The sequence below is a fragment of the Empidonax traillii genome, unplaced genomic scaffold, assembly GCF_003031625.1.
Source record: "Empidonax traillii isolate 1590-97213 ecotype Southwest subspecies unplaced genomic scaffold, ASM303162v1 scaffold2:size4533513, whole genome shotgun sequence".
NCBI classification, from domain to species: domain Eukaryota; kingdom Metazoa; phylum Chordata; class Aves; order Passeriformes; family Tyrannidae; genus Empidonax; species Empidonax traillii.
The window spans coordinates 3,315,390-3,336,838 of record NW_020955195.1 but is presented as its reverse complement, the minus strand read 5'-3'; the positions used below and the strand labels follow the sequence as shown (position 1 = coordinate 3,336,838).

At 43.0% G+C, this 21,449-nt stretch overlaps 1 protein-coding gene across 4 annotated transcripts in view; it reads right to left on the bottom strand.

Annotated features, from left to right (window-relative positions):
- KCMF1 (potassium channel modulatory factor 1) overlaps positions 1–20,231 on the bottom strand; it is a 47,439-nt gene extending 27,208 nt beyond the window's left edge. The window contains exons 1-2 of one of the 4 annotated variants that reach the window (XM_027898841.1): positions 19,965–20,225; positions 11,843–11,944 (exon numbers count right to left, since the gene is read on the bottom strand). Coding sequence is in view for 1 of the 4 variants with exons in the window: in XM_027898676.1 (XP_027754477.1) it covers positions 19,965–19,980 (16 nt within the window). In the remaining 3 variants the exon portion in view is untranslated. Of the gene's footprint in view, positions 1–11,842; positions 11,945–16,969; positions 17,040–19,321; positions 19,338–19,964 lie in introns of those variants that run through there. The other 3 variants (XM_027898763.1, XM_027898676.1, XM_027898929.1) reach the window with 3 other exon arrangements.
- Between the last annotated feature and the right edge of the window lie 1,218 nt (positions 20,232–21,449).

Genomic DNA, 21,449 nt, shown 5'->3' with positions numbered 1-21,449 from the left:
CCCTGCATTTACCTTGTATTTGCAACTATAGCAGGTATGTCACAGATTAAAATGGATGCATCCATATTAATCACTGGTTCTGAGTAGAAAAAAAACCACAACAAACATAGTCTGGAGAGATTTGCTTTAAAGCAGGGAACAAATACATACGGCCAAAAGAAGAGCATGAACAATCTGACAAGGATTTTGATACATTTTGACTTGCATAATGTGTTACTACTGGCTTTCAAAAGAATCCTAGAGTGAAACCCTACTAACCCCAAACTACTTATTATTCAGTAAGAACTTCTGTACCTTTTGTAAAGCATTGATTTGGAGTGGTAAGAGTAAGAAATACCCATTTTAGTTACAGTTCACATTGTCGTTATCTCAGATAATATTGGAGGTGTCCTCAGATTTTTTTCCACTTTGTGACTGCTATAGAAGTACCAGCATACACTGCATAAACATATCATTAAAACTTCTCTGCTCAGTGAGAAGCGCTGTTTTAATGCAGCACTGTTCCACCAGAGGACAGCATTGTGCTGAAAGCCTAAGGAGCTCTGGCTCACCTTTAGCTGCCAAACTTCACGTTCTCAGAGGTCCCTCAGGAGTATTCTCCCGCAGTATCAACAGTCTCAACCTCTCCAGCTTCACATTTGGAGTGAAATCAATCAGGAGACACTTAACAGTCCCACTAATAAAATGTGGTTTACCCCTTCGGTGCAAAATTTTTACTACATTTATGTCAAGCCATCCCTCATCTTCACCCAATTCAGGCCCGTGACTTCGGCATTTTACATGCAGTACATTGAATAGGGATGGAAAAAAAGAAGCCAAAACAATGCTCCTCTGCAACACCTTTCCTATTTTGATCCTGACAGCCAAATATAATTTGATCTTACAACATATAATTGGTTTTCCTAGGAATTAATTAAAATTAAAGCAACTTCTGGGTTTAATAGATACACCAAAGGGAGCACATAATCTGATTCCATAATGGACAGAATAACACTGAAAAAAAAATTGTTTCAATACTGCAGGTATCAGGGTTAATTTATATTTACAGTTACAAACAAAGCTAGAATATAACTTCAATAAAAATGTCTTAATGTCCCAAGCCATTACTGCCTTGGATAGACACCCATTTGTGAAAAAAGCAAAGATTTTTTTTTTCCCCAGCTTAGTCTCCTCAGAAACTAGGGGCAATTAGAATAGTAATGATAATAAAAGCCGTGATATCTGACCCAGATAAAAAATTACCTGAGAAACTGTAGAAAATTCAGTTGTGTGTTTTTTTTTTTTCCCCTCTTATGGAGAACTTACAGTCAGAGATGAGCTATAAAGAGATACTGAAATATGTTCCAAGCTCAACAACATGAGCTGCTAAACTCTATTGATACTTTCGATGTACTGCTCAATTTTTAGAAATTTCAAAGAAAATGCCCTTCACCAGTCACCAGAAAATATTTTAAACACATACGAAGCCTACATCTGAAGAATTCAAACAGTGAAAACACAACAATTAGTTCCTGAGAGCAATACTTAATCATTCTGCTATTCCTGAGAATTAAACTCCTCACTTTTAGCAGTACACCAGAAGACTTTAGTTTCCTGGGTAGTTTCACCATTTCACAGTCCTGTCAACAGCTCAGTGTCCAAAAACCAACCTTCCAGTCTGCAATTCAGATACTGTTTTTAATTCATCAGTGCTCAGAGTGAGAATCACTGAATTTCTTTAATGTCCAACACAAATACAAAATCGGCCTACCAACCGTTTCTCTTCCACAGTGAAAATGCCACTTACTTTAGAATTTCTTCCTAACTTACATGAGGTACTAAGAGGGTTCACCTTTTCAAAAGACAAGCTGAAATACCACTGAACTTCAAGGGACTGGACAAACTTCACGGTTTCCACATTTCAAAACCCCCAACTTCAAACATGCAAGTGAAAACTAAGAAGTTGTGCTGCCTCTTTTGTGGTAGAAAAGGCTGCAACCTGTTTATAGCATTTTATATATATTGAGGATCATAGTTACACACTACTTTTAAAATGCATTTGATACATTTTGATGCAAGTCGCTCTTTCGGAGGGCTGTTTGTGGTTTTGTTTGTTTTCAAATAAATTTGTTTGACATTAACTACCTCTAGTCTCCATGCCATACAGCAAGCCCAGGCCTTAAGTAAGACATTGTACTCAAGCAGTTCACTTGTTTCCAAGACTGAAGATAGGAAAATATATGCTATTTGACAGCATTAAAAAAAAGGGGAATGCCACATGTTTCTTAATTCAACAGCATCATCTCTTTAATGCAGACTACTGCCTAATTTGAGAGGTTAAATTCTAAGAACATAATTTCTGCTGTGTCTCCCAAAATTTCACCAGAAATTCACTCAAACCCTAGAACTTTGATTTTTGTTTACTTTTCCTCATGTGTTTACTAAAGCAGATTGTGAAAACAAACACGAAAGACACCTACAACATTGAACACACACTTCATCACCTTTGCAGCTCCAAGTGCTGAACAGTAAATTCACACACCATACCCCTGAAGTAACTAAAAACACTGTCTAGTAAGTCTGCAAAAAGAACCAGTAGGACTGAAGTTGCAGGAAGAGATGTTGTTGACTTGGAAATGGGAAAAAAAAGGGAGGAGGAAAGGGAGGGAATCGGGCCTATAAAAGGCTTTTGTTTTCTTAACTGCACTCCTCCTTCCTGTCTAGAGTCTGGAGTAGAAACAGACACTTGAATCTGGTCATCTCCCTGTTGTCAACAAGTTTCATGCAGCCCCCTTGCACAGTGCCTGATATTCAGAATCACAGAATCGTTAAGGTTGGGTGCCTTTAAGATCACCCAGCCCAACCACCAACCCAGCACTACCACTGTAACCCCTCAGCCACTCAACCACATCACCCAGCACCAGACTGAGATGAGATGCCTCTTGAGCACCTCCAGGGATGGCGACTCCACCGCCTCCCTGGGCAACCTATTCCACTTCCTGACCGCTAACAGTGAAAAAATTTTTTTCTAATATCTAATCTGAATCTCCTCTGCCTCAGCTCAAGGCATTTCCTCTATTCCTCTCACTACAGATACAGTAGAAAAGACCAGAAAAGATCAGAAACAAGTCATTAGTAAGCACGGGCAAGACATGTCCAAAACTATGAAGGAATCTGACAGGACTTCTGATCCAGCAGATTTGGATTTCTTACTTAATATTTGACACTGTCTCACATGTCTCTTTTTATTCAATTAATACAATTTCACTTGGCCACCAAAACCATCACAACACAAAAGCCTGCTAAAGTACTGCAAATACATTAAAATTAGTTTGCAGCAAAGCACAGAAAGTTTGTAATGCGGCAGCAAAGGAACTGGCACCAAAACATGATTTTATTTAACAACTCTGCTAATCTGGAAAATGGCAAACAGCATGTAAATTCTATTAACAGAAAAATATTTAAACTGACGAAGCTACAAACACTGACAGGGCAAGAAAATAACAGTAACAGTACTAAGCTACATCCTCTATCTAGGAAAATCAAGGGCAAAGTTTCTCATGTAATAGGACAGGACCAGGTTCCCGAGTTTGTTTCAGGACTAAAGAGACAACAGAAATATATTGCTCAGGTAAGCACCTTCTAAAAGCCCCCATGGGCTGGGGAAAAGTACCTCGCACAAAAATGAGTTTTACAGGTGGAAGAAACATCAAGAAACACTAAAACTCTAAAAAGAAGTTAAACAAAATGACTTGTTTTCTTCAGGCTCTTTTGAGCCCTGAAAGAATTAAGAGACAGTTTTCTCAGAAAATAAGCCTTTGTGCATTTGGATTAGTGTTATTTGAGAAGAGTGGCATAAAAAGGGAAAAACACACGAGAAAAACAAGACACATATCACACCAGGGATGGGAGTGAACTGATTAGTACAGCCCAGCTGAGCAGAGAAGTAAACATGTTCGAAGACTGCTATTTCTGTGAGACAAGTTTCAGGCACATAAGAAAAAAACCCCACAACACCTGGCAGAGTCAAAATGCATTTGTTTTCCTTGTAAATTCTTACCTTCACAAGAGCCTTAGTCGAAATGAAATATTTAAGTACACCCTATCCATAGCCTTGGTGTCAGGGACACACACTCAGCTTTACTTCCTTTTGCACTATCAGACTCACTCCTGATCCTCTTAAACATTCTGCAAACAGGCAAACACAGGAAGCTTTTCTACCCCTGTGGGATGGGGGAAAGGCCAGATTTAGCACAATGCAGAAAGTGGGCAACACTGGCTGGGAAACCAAAGACCTGGAAGTGAAAGACAAAAGAAGTTTTCAAGCAGCAAGTGCTCCAGCAATAGCAGTAAAGCTCTGCAATTAAATACCCCACAATAACCCAAGACTTAAAGACTTGCACAAAGTGATCTGGAAATATACAGGCTTTTCACGTGGGGAACACACATCCAGAAAGCAGCTGGAAGAGGGAGGGAAAGAAGAGCAAGTGGTTCTCCTCTTCACTAAAGAAAGCAGCAATGTCTAGTGCATGGCAGTCATACCTAGATTGCTCCCAACCCATTCAGTTCACAGGGAGGAGCACAAAAACACTTTCAAATTTACTACCTTCAAAATCACTGTTTTGAATGGCACCACAATATCATAAAAAGAATTTAGCTCTCCTTAACACAACAACAGGTCTTGAAACTTGCAAAAAACAACTGAATTGTTCTGAACACAAGACAGAGCAGCAATAGGTCAAAAACCTACAGTACATTCATTCAGGTATTAGAAATATTTCACCCTGGGCTTTCTCAGGCATTTTTCTTACTATGAACATAAACAGACTGCCTTGGCAGTCTTTCCCTCACACCCTTTGTTACAGAGAACTGCTTCTCAGGCTGGTAAACATGCCTGCAGAAACAACAATTGCTTATCATGGGAAAGCTACACCACAAGAGTGCTGTGGGATATACAGTAAGCCAAAACAAAAAAGGTTTCATGTCAGGCTTTGAGCGTGTTCCGCTCCTCTCCCCTTCTTTCCGATTCTTCATGGCACAGACTTCTTTGCTAAGTCAAGAATCATAAAATAGCCTGGGTTGGAAGTGACCTTAAAGATCACACAGATCCTACTGTCCTGCCTCTGGCAGGGACACCTCTCACTAGACCAGATTGCTGAAAGCCCCATCCAACCTGGCCTTGAACACTCCCAGGGATGGGGCATCCAAAACCCTCTCTGGGCAACCTGTTCCAGTGCCTCACCACCTTCAAAAGAATTTTTTTTCTAGTATCTAATCTAAACCTGCCCTTTTTCACTTTGAAGCCATTCCCCCTTGTCCTGCCACTACATGTTCCCATAAAAAGTCTCTCCATCTTTCTTGTAGGCTCCCTTCAGGTATTGGAAGGCTGCAATGAGGGCATCCCAAAGCCCTCTCTTCTCCAGGCTGAACAATCCCAGTACTCTCAGCCTTTCCTCATAGGAGAGGTGCTCTATCCCTCTCCTCATCTTGGTGACCCTCCTCTGGACTCGCTCCAACAGGTTGATATCCCTCCTGTGCTGAGCACCCCAGAGCTGGGTGCACTGTTACGGGCGGGGTCTCATCAGAGCAGAGTAGAGGGGTAGAATCCCCTCCCTCGCCCTGCTGGCCACACTGCTTTGGATGCAGCCCAGGATTCAACTGGCTTTCTGGGCTGTGAGTGCACACTGCTGGGTCATGTCCAGCCTCTCATCCACCAGCACCCACAAGTCCTCCTTGGCAGGGCTGCTCATACATGCTCATATGGTCCCTGGACTGACAACTCAGCCATTTGCCAGCCATACCAAATGCCTTCCTTTCTTCGGTTCTTCTACTTAGGAAGAGTTTCATTTAGCGTTTTTTACTTGCAGTTTCTCTTTCTTGTCCTCTTAAACCACACATGCATAAAGAACCAAAAAGGATCTATTATCTTCTGGAATGCTTCCCTGACAGTCCTAAGCATCCCACTTACATATCCAACTTACTTTTAAGAATAATTTACTAGCAACCTGCAGTGGGTTGACCCTGGCTGGATGCCAGGTACCCACTAAAGCCAATCTCTCACTCCCCTCTGCAGCTGGACAGAGGAGAAGAAAAAAAAACAGCTAAGGACTCATGAGTTAACAGCCTGGAGAAGTCACTTACTGATTACCTTCATGGGCAAAACAGACTCAAAGTGGGTACTTTAAGTACTTACTTTTTTACTAACAGCATCGGAGCAAAAGTGAAGTAAAATAACCTTCAAAATGCCTTCCCCCCACCCCTCCCTCCTTCCATGTTCTCTCTCCTCCCCCCTAGTAGTGCAGGGGGAGGGGAATGGGGGTTGTGGTCAGTTGTTGTTTCTGCCGCTGCTGAGGGAGAAGAGTCCTTCCCCTGCTCCCGTGGGATCCTTCCATGAGAGACAGTCCTTGAACTGTTGCCATTCCACAGGCAACAGTTCTTCCCAAACTGCTGTCCCGTGGGTCACTCCTCCATGGGGTGCAGTCCTTCACCAATGAGCTGTACCACTGTAGGTCCCTCACGGGGGCCACAAATCCTACCAGGATAAACCTGCTCCAGCCTGGGCTTCCCTCTCCACGGGCTGCAGGTCCCCAACAGGACCCTGTTCCATTTTGGGTCTCCCACGGGGTCACAGCCTCCTTCCTGCATCCACCTGCTCCAGTGTGGGCTCCTCCATGGGCTGCAGGGGGGTCTCTGCACCCCGATGGTCCCCCATGGGCTGCAGGGGCACAGCTGCCCCACCATGGGCTGCACCAGGGGCTGCAGGGCCTGGAGCACCTCCTGCCCCTCCTTCTGCACTGACCTTGGTGCCTGCACTGTTGTTCCCATGTTCTCACTCTGCTCGTCCCTGGCTGGAATTCTTTCTGTGCCACTATCTTCTGTTTTTAAATATGTTATCCCAGAGGCATTACTGTCATTCCTGATGGACTCAGCCTTGTCCAGGTGCAGGAAGCCCGTCCTGGAGCCGTCTGGAATTGGCTCCACCAGATAGGGGAAGCTTCTGGCAGCTTCTAAGAGAAGCCACCCCTGTAGTCCCCTCTACCAAAACCCAGCCAAAGAAACCCACTACACCACCCTGCTTGAAAATAACAAGTCACATCATTTTCCTGAAGAACTTCCGATCTGTCACTAAACACTAAAGCCCGACACTGATTTACGGATTCCTGTTCATGAGTTTTCAGTACTTAAGTCTCTTTACTGTAACTAGCTCATTTTCTTAAACAAAACCGAGATCTTTTTATTTGCTGAACTACAAAATAAACCAGGTGCCAATAATACAGCATTTTATCAAAACACGTAAAACATACCTCCCTTCGTGATTTAAGAAAAAAGGAGAGGGAGGGCCAAACACCCAGTAAGTCTCATTACTCCCTACTACAGGTTCAGATACCATGCTACAGTTACAAAATGCATGACACACTACTTTAAGGATAAAGGAAATATTAACTGTAACAAAGAAAGCTGATAGAATTTCATTGAGCAAAGTTTTTAAAAGATCACTCTATTATAAAAAAAAAAAGTCTCAGAGTGCTACAATACAAAGATACTACTGAAGAAAAACTAGATAATGAAGTAGGGGAAGGTGGACATATAGATATTTTAACTGTTTTCCTCAATTTCTGCCTCTTGGAAGCACACAACTTTTTCTTTACATTTTCAGACTAACTCAAAAGCTCTGTTCTCCATCGCCCACTGGACTCCGCTTCAGTTCCACACAAAGGTGGTTTTCACGCACTAAGCCACTTTTTCAAGTTCTCAAACATTTATGAGCAAAATCACTCACCCTCAAACCTGCATAAAGAAGTACCTTCTTTAAACACAAATAGTTTTTTAAGACTGCCTTACTGCACACTGTGTTTGATCCTCATGTTTGATTTGGGAACGCGTGTCAAACACGCAACCAGCTCTACCACGAGAATAGCAAGTCCTCTAGTCTAGAGATACCCGTGAAATGGGGTTGGTATGAGCCTGAAACTCCGTCCACTGCCCTTGGCAGTCCCCTAGGTGGTGTCGCTGGGGTTCACAGATAAAGAGACACCTTCAGCCTGGTCAGCCGAACAGGATGTCCACGTTCCTGTACAACTTTTAAGCCAACTGTTATTTTAACAGATTTTCTCAGCTCTCTATCAACTGTTACAACATACCAGGTATTACAAGTAAAAGTAAACATTAATTATTTTCCTTCCAGGCACTTCTGGGTGTGCTAGAGCTGGCAGCTACCTCAGTTCACTGATACACCTCTCAGCACCTCTTACCTTCACAAAGTTTACAGTTCTATCAGACCATAAGGTTTTTCAGGTGGAGGTTTGGCAATGTACCTGAAATACTCTCCACATAAAACATATTTTACAGTTGGACTTCTGTAAGTGTTTTGATTTGCAGACATCTGTCAATAGAGGTAGCAGACCCAAATGCTGTACATCACAGCCTGTGGTAGAGTCAACACTGAGTCCATTTTTCTTGTGTACCATTAGAAGACACCTTACAATTGCTGCAAGAGGAAAACAAAACGACTCTTACTATTCACACACAACTTCTTTAAGTCTTCTTTACCCCTAAGGTTTGCTCCATCCTGAATGTAGGTCATCAGATCATTCAAAGCATTTCCTCTGCAGTTTCTAATTTCTGAGGCATCCCTGAGTCCCAGCAGCTTCTCTTGAGTTTTTGGATTAACTGGAACAAACTACAGCATGGACCTTTTCAATTGCTATACGCTACCAAGATCTCCAAATGCTGAGCACTGTGAAAGAGTGTGCAGGCAGTGTCATCTTACCAATTAGGGACATTTAATGCAATGTCCTATTACAAATGTTAAGGAAGTGGCTGCTTTCGTGAAAAGCAATTAATTTTTGAAGAGCATTAGAAGAAAGGAAAAAATAGGTGTGGAAGAATCTCAACACAATGCTTAATGCAAGTTCTACAAAAGAGTGTTCAGCAGCAGCTGACTTGAAATACTCGCCCTGAAAAAATGCATCATCATATTCCTCAAAGCTTGAGTCTGGAGACCTGCATCTCCATGAATTACCATCTCAGAGTACCTCATTCTCTGCTGAATAAACGTATTCTGGCATGGAATTCTCAACTATTCATTAATTCCCTCTCTGGTCACTTTCCTTTAATTTGCAATGCTCCCAGGAACAAAATATTAACTGAGCTTTCAGGTACAGTAATGACACTTCCCAGTAACTGGCTCCAGTATTTAAGAGCTGGATAATATTCTAACAGCTACAATAAAATAACACCAAAATAACCCCAAAACCTGTTAAAATCTTCCATTTACACTTTTATTTTTTAAATGTAACATCAGTTAAACTTGAGAGTTTGAATCTTGCTGATTGTTTGCTTCTAACTGAACTTCACACAGCAGTTTGCAACAGCGTAAGAATTTTATCAATAGCAGCCTCTGCCACTAAATAATTGACTAATAACAGTCAAGTATTTTCACTACAAAGACGAGGTCATATTCTAAGAAATCTTCACTTGTGTATCTTCACTTCCAAAGCCACTCTTCTATAGCAAAATCTCCAATTGTTTCCTCCACTCCTCACATCAGTCTTTCAGAATAAGGAACAGTGTATGCAATGTCAGATCCTGCCTGGCATTTCACAGCCTTATGGCAAAGCAACCTTAGAAAAGATACCTATAGATCATATCACACATTCTTTCTGAATTCAGGAGGGCAAATAGGTTTATTCCCCTTTGTACTTTTCCAAAATTGAAGGCAACCAAAGGAGAAGAGAGCTTGAAAATGTGTTTGACCTACTCCAGGGTCAAGACACTCCCTACAGTTTCTACTCCATCTCCTTCAATCTACAAGGTATTTAATTAATATAATCAACAGGTCATCATTTACAGCAGAAGTGACTGATTCCCATCTGCACAGAGATCAAACTACACTTACTGACATTTTTCATCTTATCAGAACGGTACAAACCATAGCAGGGGACAGGTATGGAATTAAGATCATCTGAGCTACCTTATTCAAATCTAGATTGAAAAAAGCTTACTCATGACATTGAAAACTCTGCATTCTCTATAGCTTACTTTTGCAAAGTTTAGGTGTCCTTCTTCAAGGGCATCCTGAATTCTCCTTCCCTCATCTCTTACCTCATTTTTCACAGCTAGGTTTAGAGAGTCTGCTTTGGGTACTTGAAAAACAATAGTACCAATAATTCAGGTGCTGAAATTAGTGGCCTTATTTACTTTCAGAAAGTAAAGACAGTCAGAAGAAACCTTGGAAACTACAACAGCACAGCTGTGTCAGTCCAGATGTGACCTATGTTCCAGCACTATTACTGAAGTTGTTGCAGTTGCTCTCACAGACCCATTTCTTCAGTGGATCACAAGGTTCTTCGCACTACAGAGATTTTTCCACTTGCAGAGACAATCCCCACCTCAGCCTGCATACTGGTAAAAATAACAGCTGTACACAAAACACCAGTTGTACGAGGTACATCTCAGCATTGCTGCCTGTATTAAAAGCATATGCAAACATTTGCAATAATTCAGATATTTGCTTTGTTGAAGTGAAAAGTGATGTGATGGCACCCTGAACACAGATAGGCCTTTGTGCCCAAACTGCAGATTTCTTCAGAGCTAATTTCATTCTATCAAAAAAAGAAAGTCCAACTGACAATGGTTATTGCCAAGACTCACAGCAGTTTAAAATTCATTCCAGGTGAACACTGATTTCTAAGCATCCTAAGCTAATACACACACACACACACACACGCACTGCTAAGTTATGCAAAAACATATTTCCAGTAGAACTGAACACCGATTCTCACCAGAATCATTTCTGTGGAGATAAAGACAGAAGTTACTGACAATCACACAAGAAGTCCTTCCATGACTATATCCTAGCGCATTTCTGACCTTGAAAATCTTGTGTGATCTACTGCTGTTGGAGCTAGGATACTTGAGGCACCTACACCAAGTACAGAGAGCACCACCTGTTTAACACAGCTCACAGCACCCTTCTCCAACCTCCAGGACTCCTCTATTCAACTGCCAAGTAATTCTAATGTTGTTCTAGGCACACGCCCAGGTGTTTATTTTCCAGAAGCTGCCATGAAGTTCCTGCCATACTGTCAAGCACCCGGAAAGCAACTCATGTTTGGTCGGAACATTGGTCGAGAAATCAGTTTAAAACTACAACCCTAATATGAATATGTATGTTTTCCTCTGTCACATTAATTTATGCTAATTTGTACGCTGTTTATATGTAAATATTTCACCTCATCCTTTAAACGTTTTAGAATGAATGCAGCCTAATGGAGTAGGTCACTAGTAATCACCTTCAGCCAAGAATAGTGGCTGCTTTAGTACCAATAAGCTGGCAGTAAACAGCATTTACACTAGCAATTAATTGTTACTGAAGAGTTTTGTAAACAATGACTCTCCTCAACAAGTAATTAAAGAATACATCAGTCTTAACCTAGTTAAATCTTCACTACTAAAGACACCTCATCTCATCAGCTAACTAAAAAAAAAAAAAAAAAAAAACCACCCCACACAAATTCATCTCTGTAACTGGCCAAAGAAAACACTGCCTAAAAAACCTTTCCAGCAACAGCTGTTTTCTGAAATAAGTGAGGGCTAGTTGGGCTACCAAGAAACACCAGAGCTTTGCTTTTCAAAGAGGCTTACAGAGGCAGGCATTAAACTTCTACTGCACTCGAACCCGATGTGGGTCTGCAGCTTCCCCAGGTGTTTTTGAAAATCCCACCCCAGAGCACTCAAAGGAGGAAAGTAAGAGAGGGAGAGCATAGCAAAGGGAGAAAAGAATAGTGACAACAAAGTATGAGGTAAAAGATAAGAGATCAAAGACAAAAAGAAAGAAAGCAAAGAAGATAATTTATCCTACCAGAGACAGCACCTCTTGTCAGTCAAGACAAGAAACATTGCCTCCCAAAAAGAATGTGGCACCAGGAAGTGGCAGAAGTGGTGGGGGAAGACCAAATCTGACCTGAGATAAGAAAAAAAAATGTAGTTATAATTTTTTTTAAAACTTTGTCTGTTGTTTCATCTTACTTCTGCAGTATTTTTTTAAATTTTTTTTTTTGTTTGTTTAAATTAATGTCTTTCTTCAGCTGGATTTTTGTCAGTGATGACAGTGGGATGATACAAATCAATGTGGAATAGGATAAGTAGAATCTTGAAAAAAAATTATGTAAATGCTGAAATTAAAAACAAATTTTAAGTAGTATAGGAAAGCTGTATGAAGTGACAGCTGCAAACAGTATATGCTAGTGAAATGTCCCAAGGAGTAAAAAATTTGGAAGGATAGACTTGCACTGATAAAACTGCAACCACCAACCACCAACTCCTACCCACAGGAGACTTTCCTGACTGTTTTCTGACAAAACATAAAATCTCCCTCCACCTGATATCCCATGTGCAAATAGGAAAGACATCATGGTCTCTCATGTCCAGGTTCCATGCTTAACCTAAAAAAAAAGTTTTACCCAGGTCTCCAACTGAAAAAGGGGTGACTCTTACAGAAAGTCTCCTTGAAGCTCCAAGTAAAACAATCACAGCATAAAGAATTAACACGTGCAGGAAATTCACTTCAGAGTGAGAAATGGGCAACAAGAAGAGGAATCATAGACTTAGCCTAATATTTTTTACAAATATTTTAACATCAGAAGACAAAAATTACCAAATAAATCCATCCTCTCCCTATCACCATTTTCTCCTAACATGTCAGAAGTTCCAGTGACAACTTCTATTCATACTTAAAAGTTAATTCCGAACTAGAACAGATAACTTCAAGTGGTAGATATCAAGCCATCACCTGCACTCGCCTTTGATAAGTAACTTGCGGGCTTCTATGATGCTGTCTCACAATTTTCACTCAGCACAGACCTCGCTTCCAAACTTAGTAAATGAAAAGTTAGGTTACACATATATTCTATTCTGAAACAGTGAAACTAACAAGCTTGTCTCTATGCTCCACACTGAATTCAAAATGCTCTTATTTCAGTGCACCAAAATTAACTGTCAAAATGCTATGCTGAGATAAAAATTTGGATAACCCTGTGGACTAGATCTAGAAAAACCCCATAGGACTAAGTTCAAACCAGATACTCAAGTGATGCTTTAGGCAAAGGGACCTAAAATTTAAGATCCTTAACAGCCACACCTGAATCTGAAATAGACAAAAGACCTGGAGTAGAAAGTTTAAGATAAAATCCAAAGCTTTAATTGTTCAATCTGGATATGAGGTAGCTAAGAACATCCAATGAAAAAAATTCTCCACACTGTCATTACATGGTGTATGAAAGAGCAGCTCAGTTTTATTCCCCCTTTTGAATTAATGAAATTTCTTCTTCTATTTGAAAAGGGAGATAAGAGATTACATCTTATGCAGATGATGCCTTTCTTTCAGATTCTGTATCAGCCTTTCTGAGGCAAACAGCTTTTCAGTTTCTGTCAGTGCAGTAATTCCCCCTCACGCACCCTGAGTCACTAACAGCACTCTGCTTGAGTTCTCTGAACTCCGTGTGTCCAAACTGCTCACAGCACCTTAATAATGTTGTTTCTGTATGAGTGAGCAACATTTCTGCCTAGAGTTAAGCTTGTATACCCCTTCTCTGTTATGTCCCTGTTTTCAGAATCGACAGCTTCCAAACCCACTCATCTGTTCTAACTCCTGCACAGGGAAGAACAAACTGCATGTGGAGGATTTAACCCGAGTTATTTCAAGAACAAAAACTATGAAAGTTCACAACCTTGCCCATTTTAAAAAATATATATCCCAAGAATATAGGGATATATATATCGCTATATATATATATCCACAGTCAGAATTCACTGGTAATGCTACCAAACACAATTAGATTCCTTTCTCCAAAAATACCACCTTACTCAGTGCACCAGTACATATGATGTTCAGTAAACAAACAGGAAAGTCTGTTTTGTCCTTATTTGACGGTCTGAGCTCTTAGTTATCACATACTTCAAAAAAATTCACACTGACTATGGATTTTCTCACTGCCTTCTCCCTGCAAGCATTTTCTCTATTGCATTTCAGTGCAGCACAAACATCAACAAATTAACGTTAAGAGCACTTCTCGAGCAGTATTTTCATTCTCTTGAAATAGAGGGAATCAAAGCCATGTAAAGATTAAAACTCTAAGTCCACTGAACCCAGCCACCGAACTCAAGATGCCAAAGGATGGATTTTTCAGAATCCTTGATATTCTAGAATTAAGTGGGTTTTTTGCTCAATCCCAAAACCCCAGATCAGGTCTTCACAGCCAAAGGAACAGCTAACAGCTACCTGTGAATTCGTGCTGAAGTGATTTACCTAGCAGTTCACATGAACTCTGCAGCACAAGACAAGACAGCAGATCCAGCTCTCCACAACAAAGCTCCACTGTCAGCACCTCGACCATCCTTTCTTTCTGCAACACCTCCACCTGCTCGTCCGCTGCACGCTCCCAAACACTGGGAATTGGTGTAACACAGAGAACCCTTCTGCAAACCTTAAAGGAGGCAGGGGCGGTATGGAGTACACACTACACAACTGTGTGCAACGTGAAGATAACGCAAGGAAGGTTGAATTATTGCTGTCCCTGCAGCCAAATTCTGGTACACCCCAATTCCTGAGTGATGTTTCTTCAAATCTGCTGCAGTGTCCAGCAACCTCTTGAATGTGTTAACACCTCTTGTATTAGTCACCACTTTGGCTTTGTATTTAACAGTAACAGAAGTAAGGTAACAATGAAGATACAACAATGAACAAGTGGCACCAACAATTCTCCCTCAAACCTTATCAGTAATGTAAACATGCTAAAGTATTTGAAAGGCTTTCTTTTTATTTAACATGTACGAATTTCATGTGTCCAGTATTGCTCAAGCAATTTTCATGGCTCTATAAATTTCCCCCGAATCCCTCTTTGTTCAAACAAATATTTGGAAGCAATAGTTTTTTCACCACTAGCCTTCTCTCTACATTCCCACCCAAAACCAGTTAAAGTGTCACTGTTCTGTTCCCATTTTTCTGCTTAAGATACGGCTACCAACCTTTTAACATAGATAACTTAGACCTAACCTTTTTCTCCTGTTACCCATGATCCCTGGCACTACTTTTTATGAACACCTGGGAGAAAAAAATGGTCTCTCTTTAACAAACATTTTTGGAGGACCTTGTTCACAGACTCAGCAGGGACAGCAGCATCTTGGTTCACACCCTATTTCCTAAACCATCAGAACCAGAAACCTTTATTTAAAATGAAAACCTAGCTTCCACAAAACCAGTACGTTAGCTTTCCAGTTAAAATATGAATTACATTTCCAGCCCTTTTTATTATTAAATGATCATTCAGTTTCCTACTGAAATCAAACAACAGTTTAATAATAAAGCAAATTACTGTGTTCAAATATTTCTAATTACATTTCCAGCTGTTTATATTTAACATGAACATTTTTTGTCTAAACACAGCTCTCAACAGTCCAATTGTCACACTAGCTCATTTTCAGATCCTGCACTACATCTGTAATTAGATGCATTCATATGCTACCACAGAGTAAAACTAACAGGAGTATAAAGCACTTTGCATATGCAGTTAGAAAATGTTCCATCAGACTCAAGTACTAGTGCAAATTCAAAAAACCTCAACTGTTTTGTATTACACATACAACTTAATCTGGATTTATTTTCTACAAAATAGATCTAAGTGGCAGCAGCATACAAAAGAATTTGTTATTATTCTGTATTGTGAAATAGCAAACTCCATATTTGGAGAATATGTAAGCAAAGTAAGTATCAAAAGGCAGCAAGTTGTAACTGGTTATCACAGATACATGTTTCATTATTAACTGCCATACTTCACCAACACAGTACCTTGAGTACTTTCTATGAAAAATTTGTAGTCTTGAATTAAAAGTTTCACATGCCAAAATACATTAATTCTGCATTTAGCAGCAATTCTATAACAGACATTACATGATGTATTAAGTTACACATGACTGCTTGGTGCTATTTGTCTTTTCAGAAGTTTGTAGTGCCCTTCTGCAGCTCAGGTACGAAACAGCTGCTGCATAATTACAAAGGGCAGAAATTACTCTTGCTTTTAACGTTTTCAAGGAGTTTGTTATGAAGTTTTGTTTATGTTTTTGTATTGCAAGCATACAGAAAATGTCATCAGCCCAGACTCCCAATTTTTCACTGTACTGCTAGAGGACTCGAGCTACCATTACCCTTACGTTAATTGCTTTTAAGTGGCTGGTACATATTCACCTGCAACTACGATGGACTGAATTTCAAAGACCGAGTCTAGTGTATTTCTTTCCAAGGTTTACTTATTTACCCTTCTATTACAAATAAGCACTTGATGTAAGTATCTCTGTACAACACGTTTATGTATACACACAAAAGAGAGGAGCACTGAGACATCAGCTCCCTGAAGTACAAGAAGCTTGAAGGAAGCAGAGAGCATTTGGAAACTCCACAGTCACTCCGTGGAGCTCTCCCTTCCTAGCAGCGTTACCACCACCGATTCACAACTTCACTACATGTGGGACTAGGATTAACTGCAGAGTTTTGCTGATTCACAAAAACCGCTGACAAACGGGCACCATCAAAAATCACCACCACTTATCGCTGACTGTTTTTTTGAAGCCTAAAGACTACACCCTTTAGGAAGAATAAGAAAAAAGGATGGAACTAGGTTTGGGATGCAGAGCACACCAGACAGAGGTGATGTTGGTGGAATGGCACTGGGAGCCCTCTGGAGCTGCCAGGTGTGGGGAACTTGAGGCCAGGCCAGTAATGCTGCAGTAACCCAGTTCTGCAAGAGAAGCTGCAAAAGTAGTCTTCTACTGGAAGTGGCAATTCTAAATTTTCTGCTGGCCTGGGTGGTGTCTCCTGCCACAGGAGAGAATCATTGCCAGATGGATGTCCACAGAAAGAAACAATCTTTAATAAGCAAACTACCTTCTGGTAAACTTTCTAGAGCATTAGGGGGAAAAAAAAAAAGTTACCTACCTGTTCCTTGCAGGTTCCCAAATACTACACCACCACATATTCCACCACAGAGGGGCTAATCCAGAGAAACACAGCACATTGCTCCTATAAAGGGAACAACATGAAATCCAAGACCAGGGGATGACCTCATATTGCATTCTACAAAACCAAAGGCAGAGAGTAGCTAGTCTCGTAACACCAAATCACAGAATAAAAAGGGGTTTGAAAAATTGGAAGAGACTAGCAAGTGATAAATACTCAACTCTTAACAGCATTACCAACAAAGCCTCTTAAACACCGAATGAAAGTTTCAAAAAAAGCTACAAAAATTCAAATTCTAGTTGGTGCCCATTTTCCTGAATTCAGCAGAAACATGAATCTAGAGTTCATGGGTCAGTGAACAGGGAGGTTGTGGTCAGAATTTTTCTGAAGTATAACAAAGTCTCCCTTAAAAAAAATAAAACTAAAAAACCCCCAAAACCAAACAATCAAAAATACCCCAACAACTCAACTGCAGAGATTATTACACCAAAGAAAAAGTCAAGAAACTTGGGTGTAAAGTAAGCTTAAATCTCCATCAGATGCTTCACAACCTATTTAAAGTCCCAAGAATTTAGAATTCTAACTTCTCCAGCATTTAATCCTTTTCCATCATAAAACTGGTACAGCATCCAGATGCTGTAAAGAATAAATCTTTGTAACTTTGCAGATGGACCATTTTAAAGGAAACACACAGAAAAAAAAAATCACTTGAACATGATTAAAGCTTGCTTTTTCCCTATCCCACATTCTTCCAAGGCAGCCATCCCCAAACTAGTCAGCTATGAATGACTTCACACATGAATTATTTTTTTAATATATAATTTCTACAGATTTCCAGAGTTCTACCAAAGTCAAGTCTCCAAACCTCTTTTCCATGAAGCTGGAAAACCATGCCTCCCATACTAATACATGATATTCTATCCCTGCAGTTAAAGCTGACTAAAAGAAAACATCTGAAGTGTGAGGTAAGAGGAGAATCATTGAGAAATTCAGAGACAGACTAGTTTGTTAATGAAAATGATCACAAGGACAAAGTGGCAGATGTCATTTTTAATCTCACAGTGTTCTCTTGTTTTCAGGAACACGAGTCTGTTCTCATCCACACCTGAGAAGTACACATCCATGATAAAAAAATTACCAAAACTCACACTCACCAGGCAAGAGACAACTATTTACCTTTTTATCTCACTAGATGTGTCTAAACGGAACAATCACTGATGAATCTGCTTCGGAAAGAGAGTATTAAGCCTGATTTCATTAACAGTCACTGCTACTAAAAATATCAACAAATATCTGAGAGAGGAAATGTAATTTTCTCTGATATAAAAAAATCTAAAAACTAAAACAAAAATTATGATATAGTCTCCATCAGAAACACTGCTACATGGAAACCCACCCTCAAACTACTTCTGTCTTAAAAAGGCTAACTCGAGGACTGAAATGTCTTTTTAGCACACATCACCACTTTTTATAACAGTCCAGGCACTTACCACTGAAGAACACTAAAAAACAACACATGACATCACTATGATATCACTTCCATGATCTTGACCTATTCAATCTAGAAAAGCTTGTATTCTACTAATGCACTTTAAAGAAAGTATATGGATACATGCATCACAGCAAAGACTTACTGACTGCACAGTTCTACACCACCACCACCACCAACTCTTGTGATCAGTGCTCATTTCATTTCAGTTAAAAACTGCAACTTTAACCATAAAGAAATCCATCGCCAGCCTCTTGGGAAAACATGTATTTTATGGAGGGCAGGGGGAGGGGAGAAACAGAAAGTAGCACTCCCACTAAATTTAACTTTAGCAAGCAAGCAAAAAAAAGATCTAGTGGATTCAGGCAAGACAATTCTTTGATAGGGACGCACATATACTTGCACAAACAAGAAGTCTGCAAAATACTGCACCACACACCAAAAATGCATTGCATACACACCACTGTCGAGCATCAAGCGACTAACTAGAAGTCAGCATTATGAGTCAATTAAATATTGGATTCCCCTAAAATGGTTTTGTCAAAACACTTTAAAATTAGATAAAACAGAGAAATTAAAAATTAGATAAGATAAAATGGAGACAGGTGCTGAATTAAGTTCCTAACATGGCAGAAGGTTATCTTTTCAAACGACAAACCCTGCTTTTACAGAGTTATTTTAACACTAGTCCAAACACTTTACACGCTGGTAAACAGGCACAGAAAAACCCAGCGACTTTCTCTCCTGTTTTCACACTCCCATCTTCTTCCTGTAGAGATTCCTTTCTTAGCTTCCATCTCTTCCTGCTCCCTGCTCCTTCTGACTAATGCCGAACTACCAACCAAACTCTTCCACGGCGGTAAACACAGCGGGACCAGGGGGGCAGGCAGCACACAGGACACGCTTCTTCGGCGGCCTCAAAACACGCTACTACCACACCAGCATCGGCCTCCTGCGCCGCAAGGCAAGGCAAGGCAAGGCACAGGGGGAGCGGGCCGCTGCCGGGGCCGCCAGGACGCGACACCCGTGGGCAAGGCCGCGCCGGCTGCTCGCCCCGCTGCGCCCCCGGCCCCGCTCCCCGGCACCTAGCGGGGCCCCGGGCCCGGCCGGACCCGCCGCGGCGGGGCCGACACGTCGGCAGGGCCGCCCCGCCGGGGCCGCCGCCCACCCAGCGCGGCCGGGCCCGCCGCGCCCCGCTCCGCCCGTCCTTCGGGCAGAGCAGCGGGGCCGGCTCGGGGCCCCGCCGGCCGTACCTGCGGCCCGGCCCCGCCCGGCCGCGGCCGCGCGGCGAACGGGCCGTACCGGCCTGCCCCGCTATGACACTGCAGAGCGCGGCCCGCCCGCCCGGGCCTCGCCTTCCTTCCGCCGCCGGGCCCCGGGCCCCGCTGCCGGCGGCGCCATGATGATGATGATCGGCCCCCGAGGCCGCCGGGCCGGGCCCCGCCGCCGCCGCCGGGAGCGGCCTGGGCGCCCCGCGCCGCTCACCTTCATGTCGGGACATCCTAGTCCAGAGGCGGCGGCCCAGGCCCCTCCCAGGGCTCCCGCGGGCAGCTCGGGCGCCGCTGCGGCCTCGCCCCCCCGCCGCCGCCCCGCTGCGAGAGGAGAGGGGCCGGGGCTGGGCCGGGAAGGGGGCGAAAACACAAGAGGCGGCGAGGAGCCGGCCTCCCTCCTCCTCCTTCCCTTTCCTCCTCCTCCTGCCTCCTCGCTCGCCCTGCGGGGGGCGGATCCGGCGGCAACGGCTTCCCGGGCGCCGTGACACGGTGACTCCGGGCCCCGCCGGCCGCTGGCGCCGCCTCCCGCGCCGCCCCGCCCCTGCCGCACCGGCGGCGGCCGCGCTGGAGCCTTCCCGGCCCCTTCCCCTTCCTCCTCCTCCTCCTCCTCCTGCTGCCGCCCCGGCGGAGGAAGAGGAAACTCTCGGGCAGGGCGGCGGCTCTCCCGCGCGGGCTGCCGGGCCGGGCCGGGCCGGGCCGGGCCGGGCCGGGGGTGTGTGTGGGGGGCGGGCAGGAAGCGGCCGAGGTAACGGGACCCAGCACCGGCCTGACCCGCAGGACAGGCGTTAATCAGCCTTTTTTTTATGGGGAAGGAGCGGCAGAGAGCAGCCCGGCCCACGGCGCGGGCCGGCGTTCAGTCGCCGATCGCGTTACTCCTTTCGCCAGCTTTGGGAAGCTGCGGACCCCAGGCTTTTTTCCTTCTTGTTTTTCCCCTTCCGCCTTCGTCAGGCCTGTAGAGGACTGCCGGGAGCGTCCTCCAGACAGGCTCCAGCTCCATACGGAGGAGACCCACGAGGTGCCCTGTGTCATCCCACTCAGTGAATCACAGAACTTTTTGAGTTGGAAGGGACCTACGAGGATTATCGAGTCCAGCTCCTGGCCCTGCAACAGGACATCCCCATGAGTCATACCATGTGCATGAGAGCACTGTCCAAATACTTCTTGAACTCTTTGAGGTTTGGTGCTGTGACCACTTCCCTGAGGAGCCTGTTCCAGTGCCCAACTACCCTCTGGGGGAAGAATCTTTTTGCAATATCCAAACTAAACCTCCCCTGGCACAACTTCAGGCCATTCCCTTGTGTCCTGTCACTTGCCACCACAGAGCAGAGATCAGTGCCTGCCCCTCCTCTTCCCCTCATGAGGAAGTTGTACATTGCAATGAGGTCTCCCCTCAGTCTCCTGCAGGCTGAAAGTGCCCTCAGCCGCTCCTCATATAGCTTCTCCTCAAGGCCCTTCACTCCAGACAAGTGTCTCTGTCCACACCACGAAGACTTTTTGTCCTGTCATCCTTGCTTTTGGCTCTTTCACAGAAGCAGGCCAGTCTTGATATCTCAAGTGAAAGCCCCCTGTCATGACTGCATTCCTTCCCCAGTTCAAATGCACGAGGCACATACATCATGTATTTTGATTCTGTGCTGCCTTTCTTACTAAGGCATCCTGGCCTTTCCTCAGATTTCATCCATGATAATAGAACCATCTC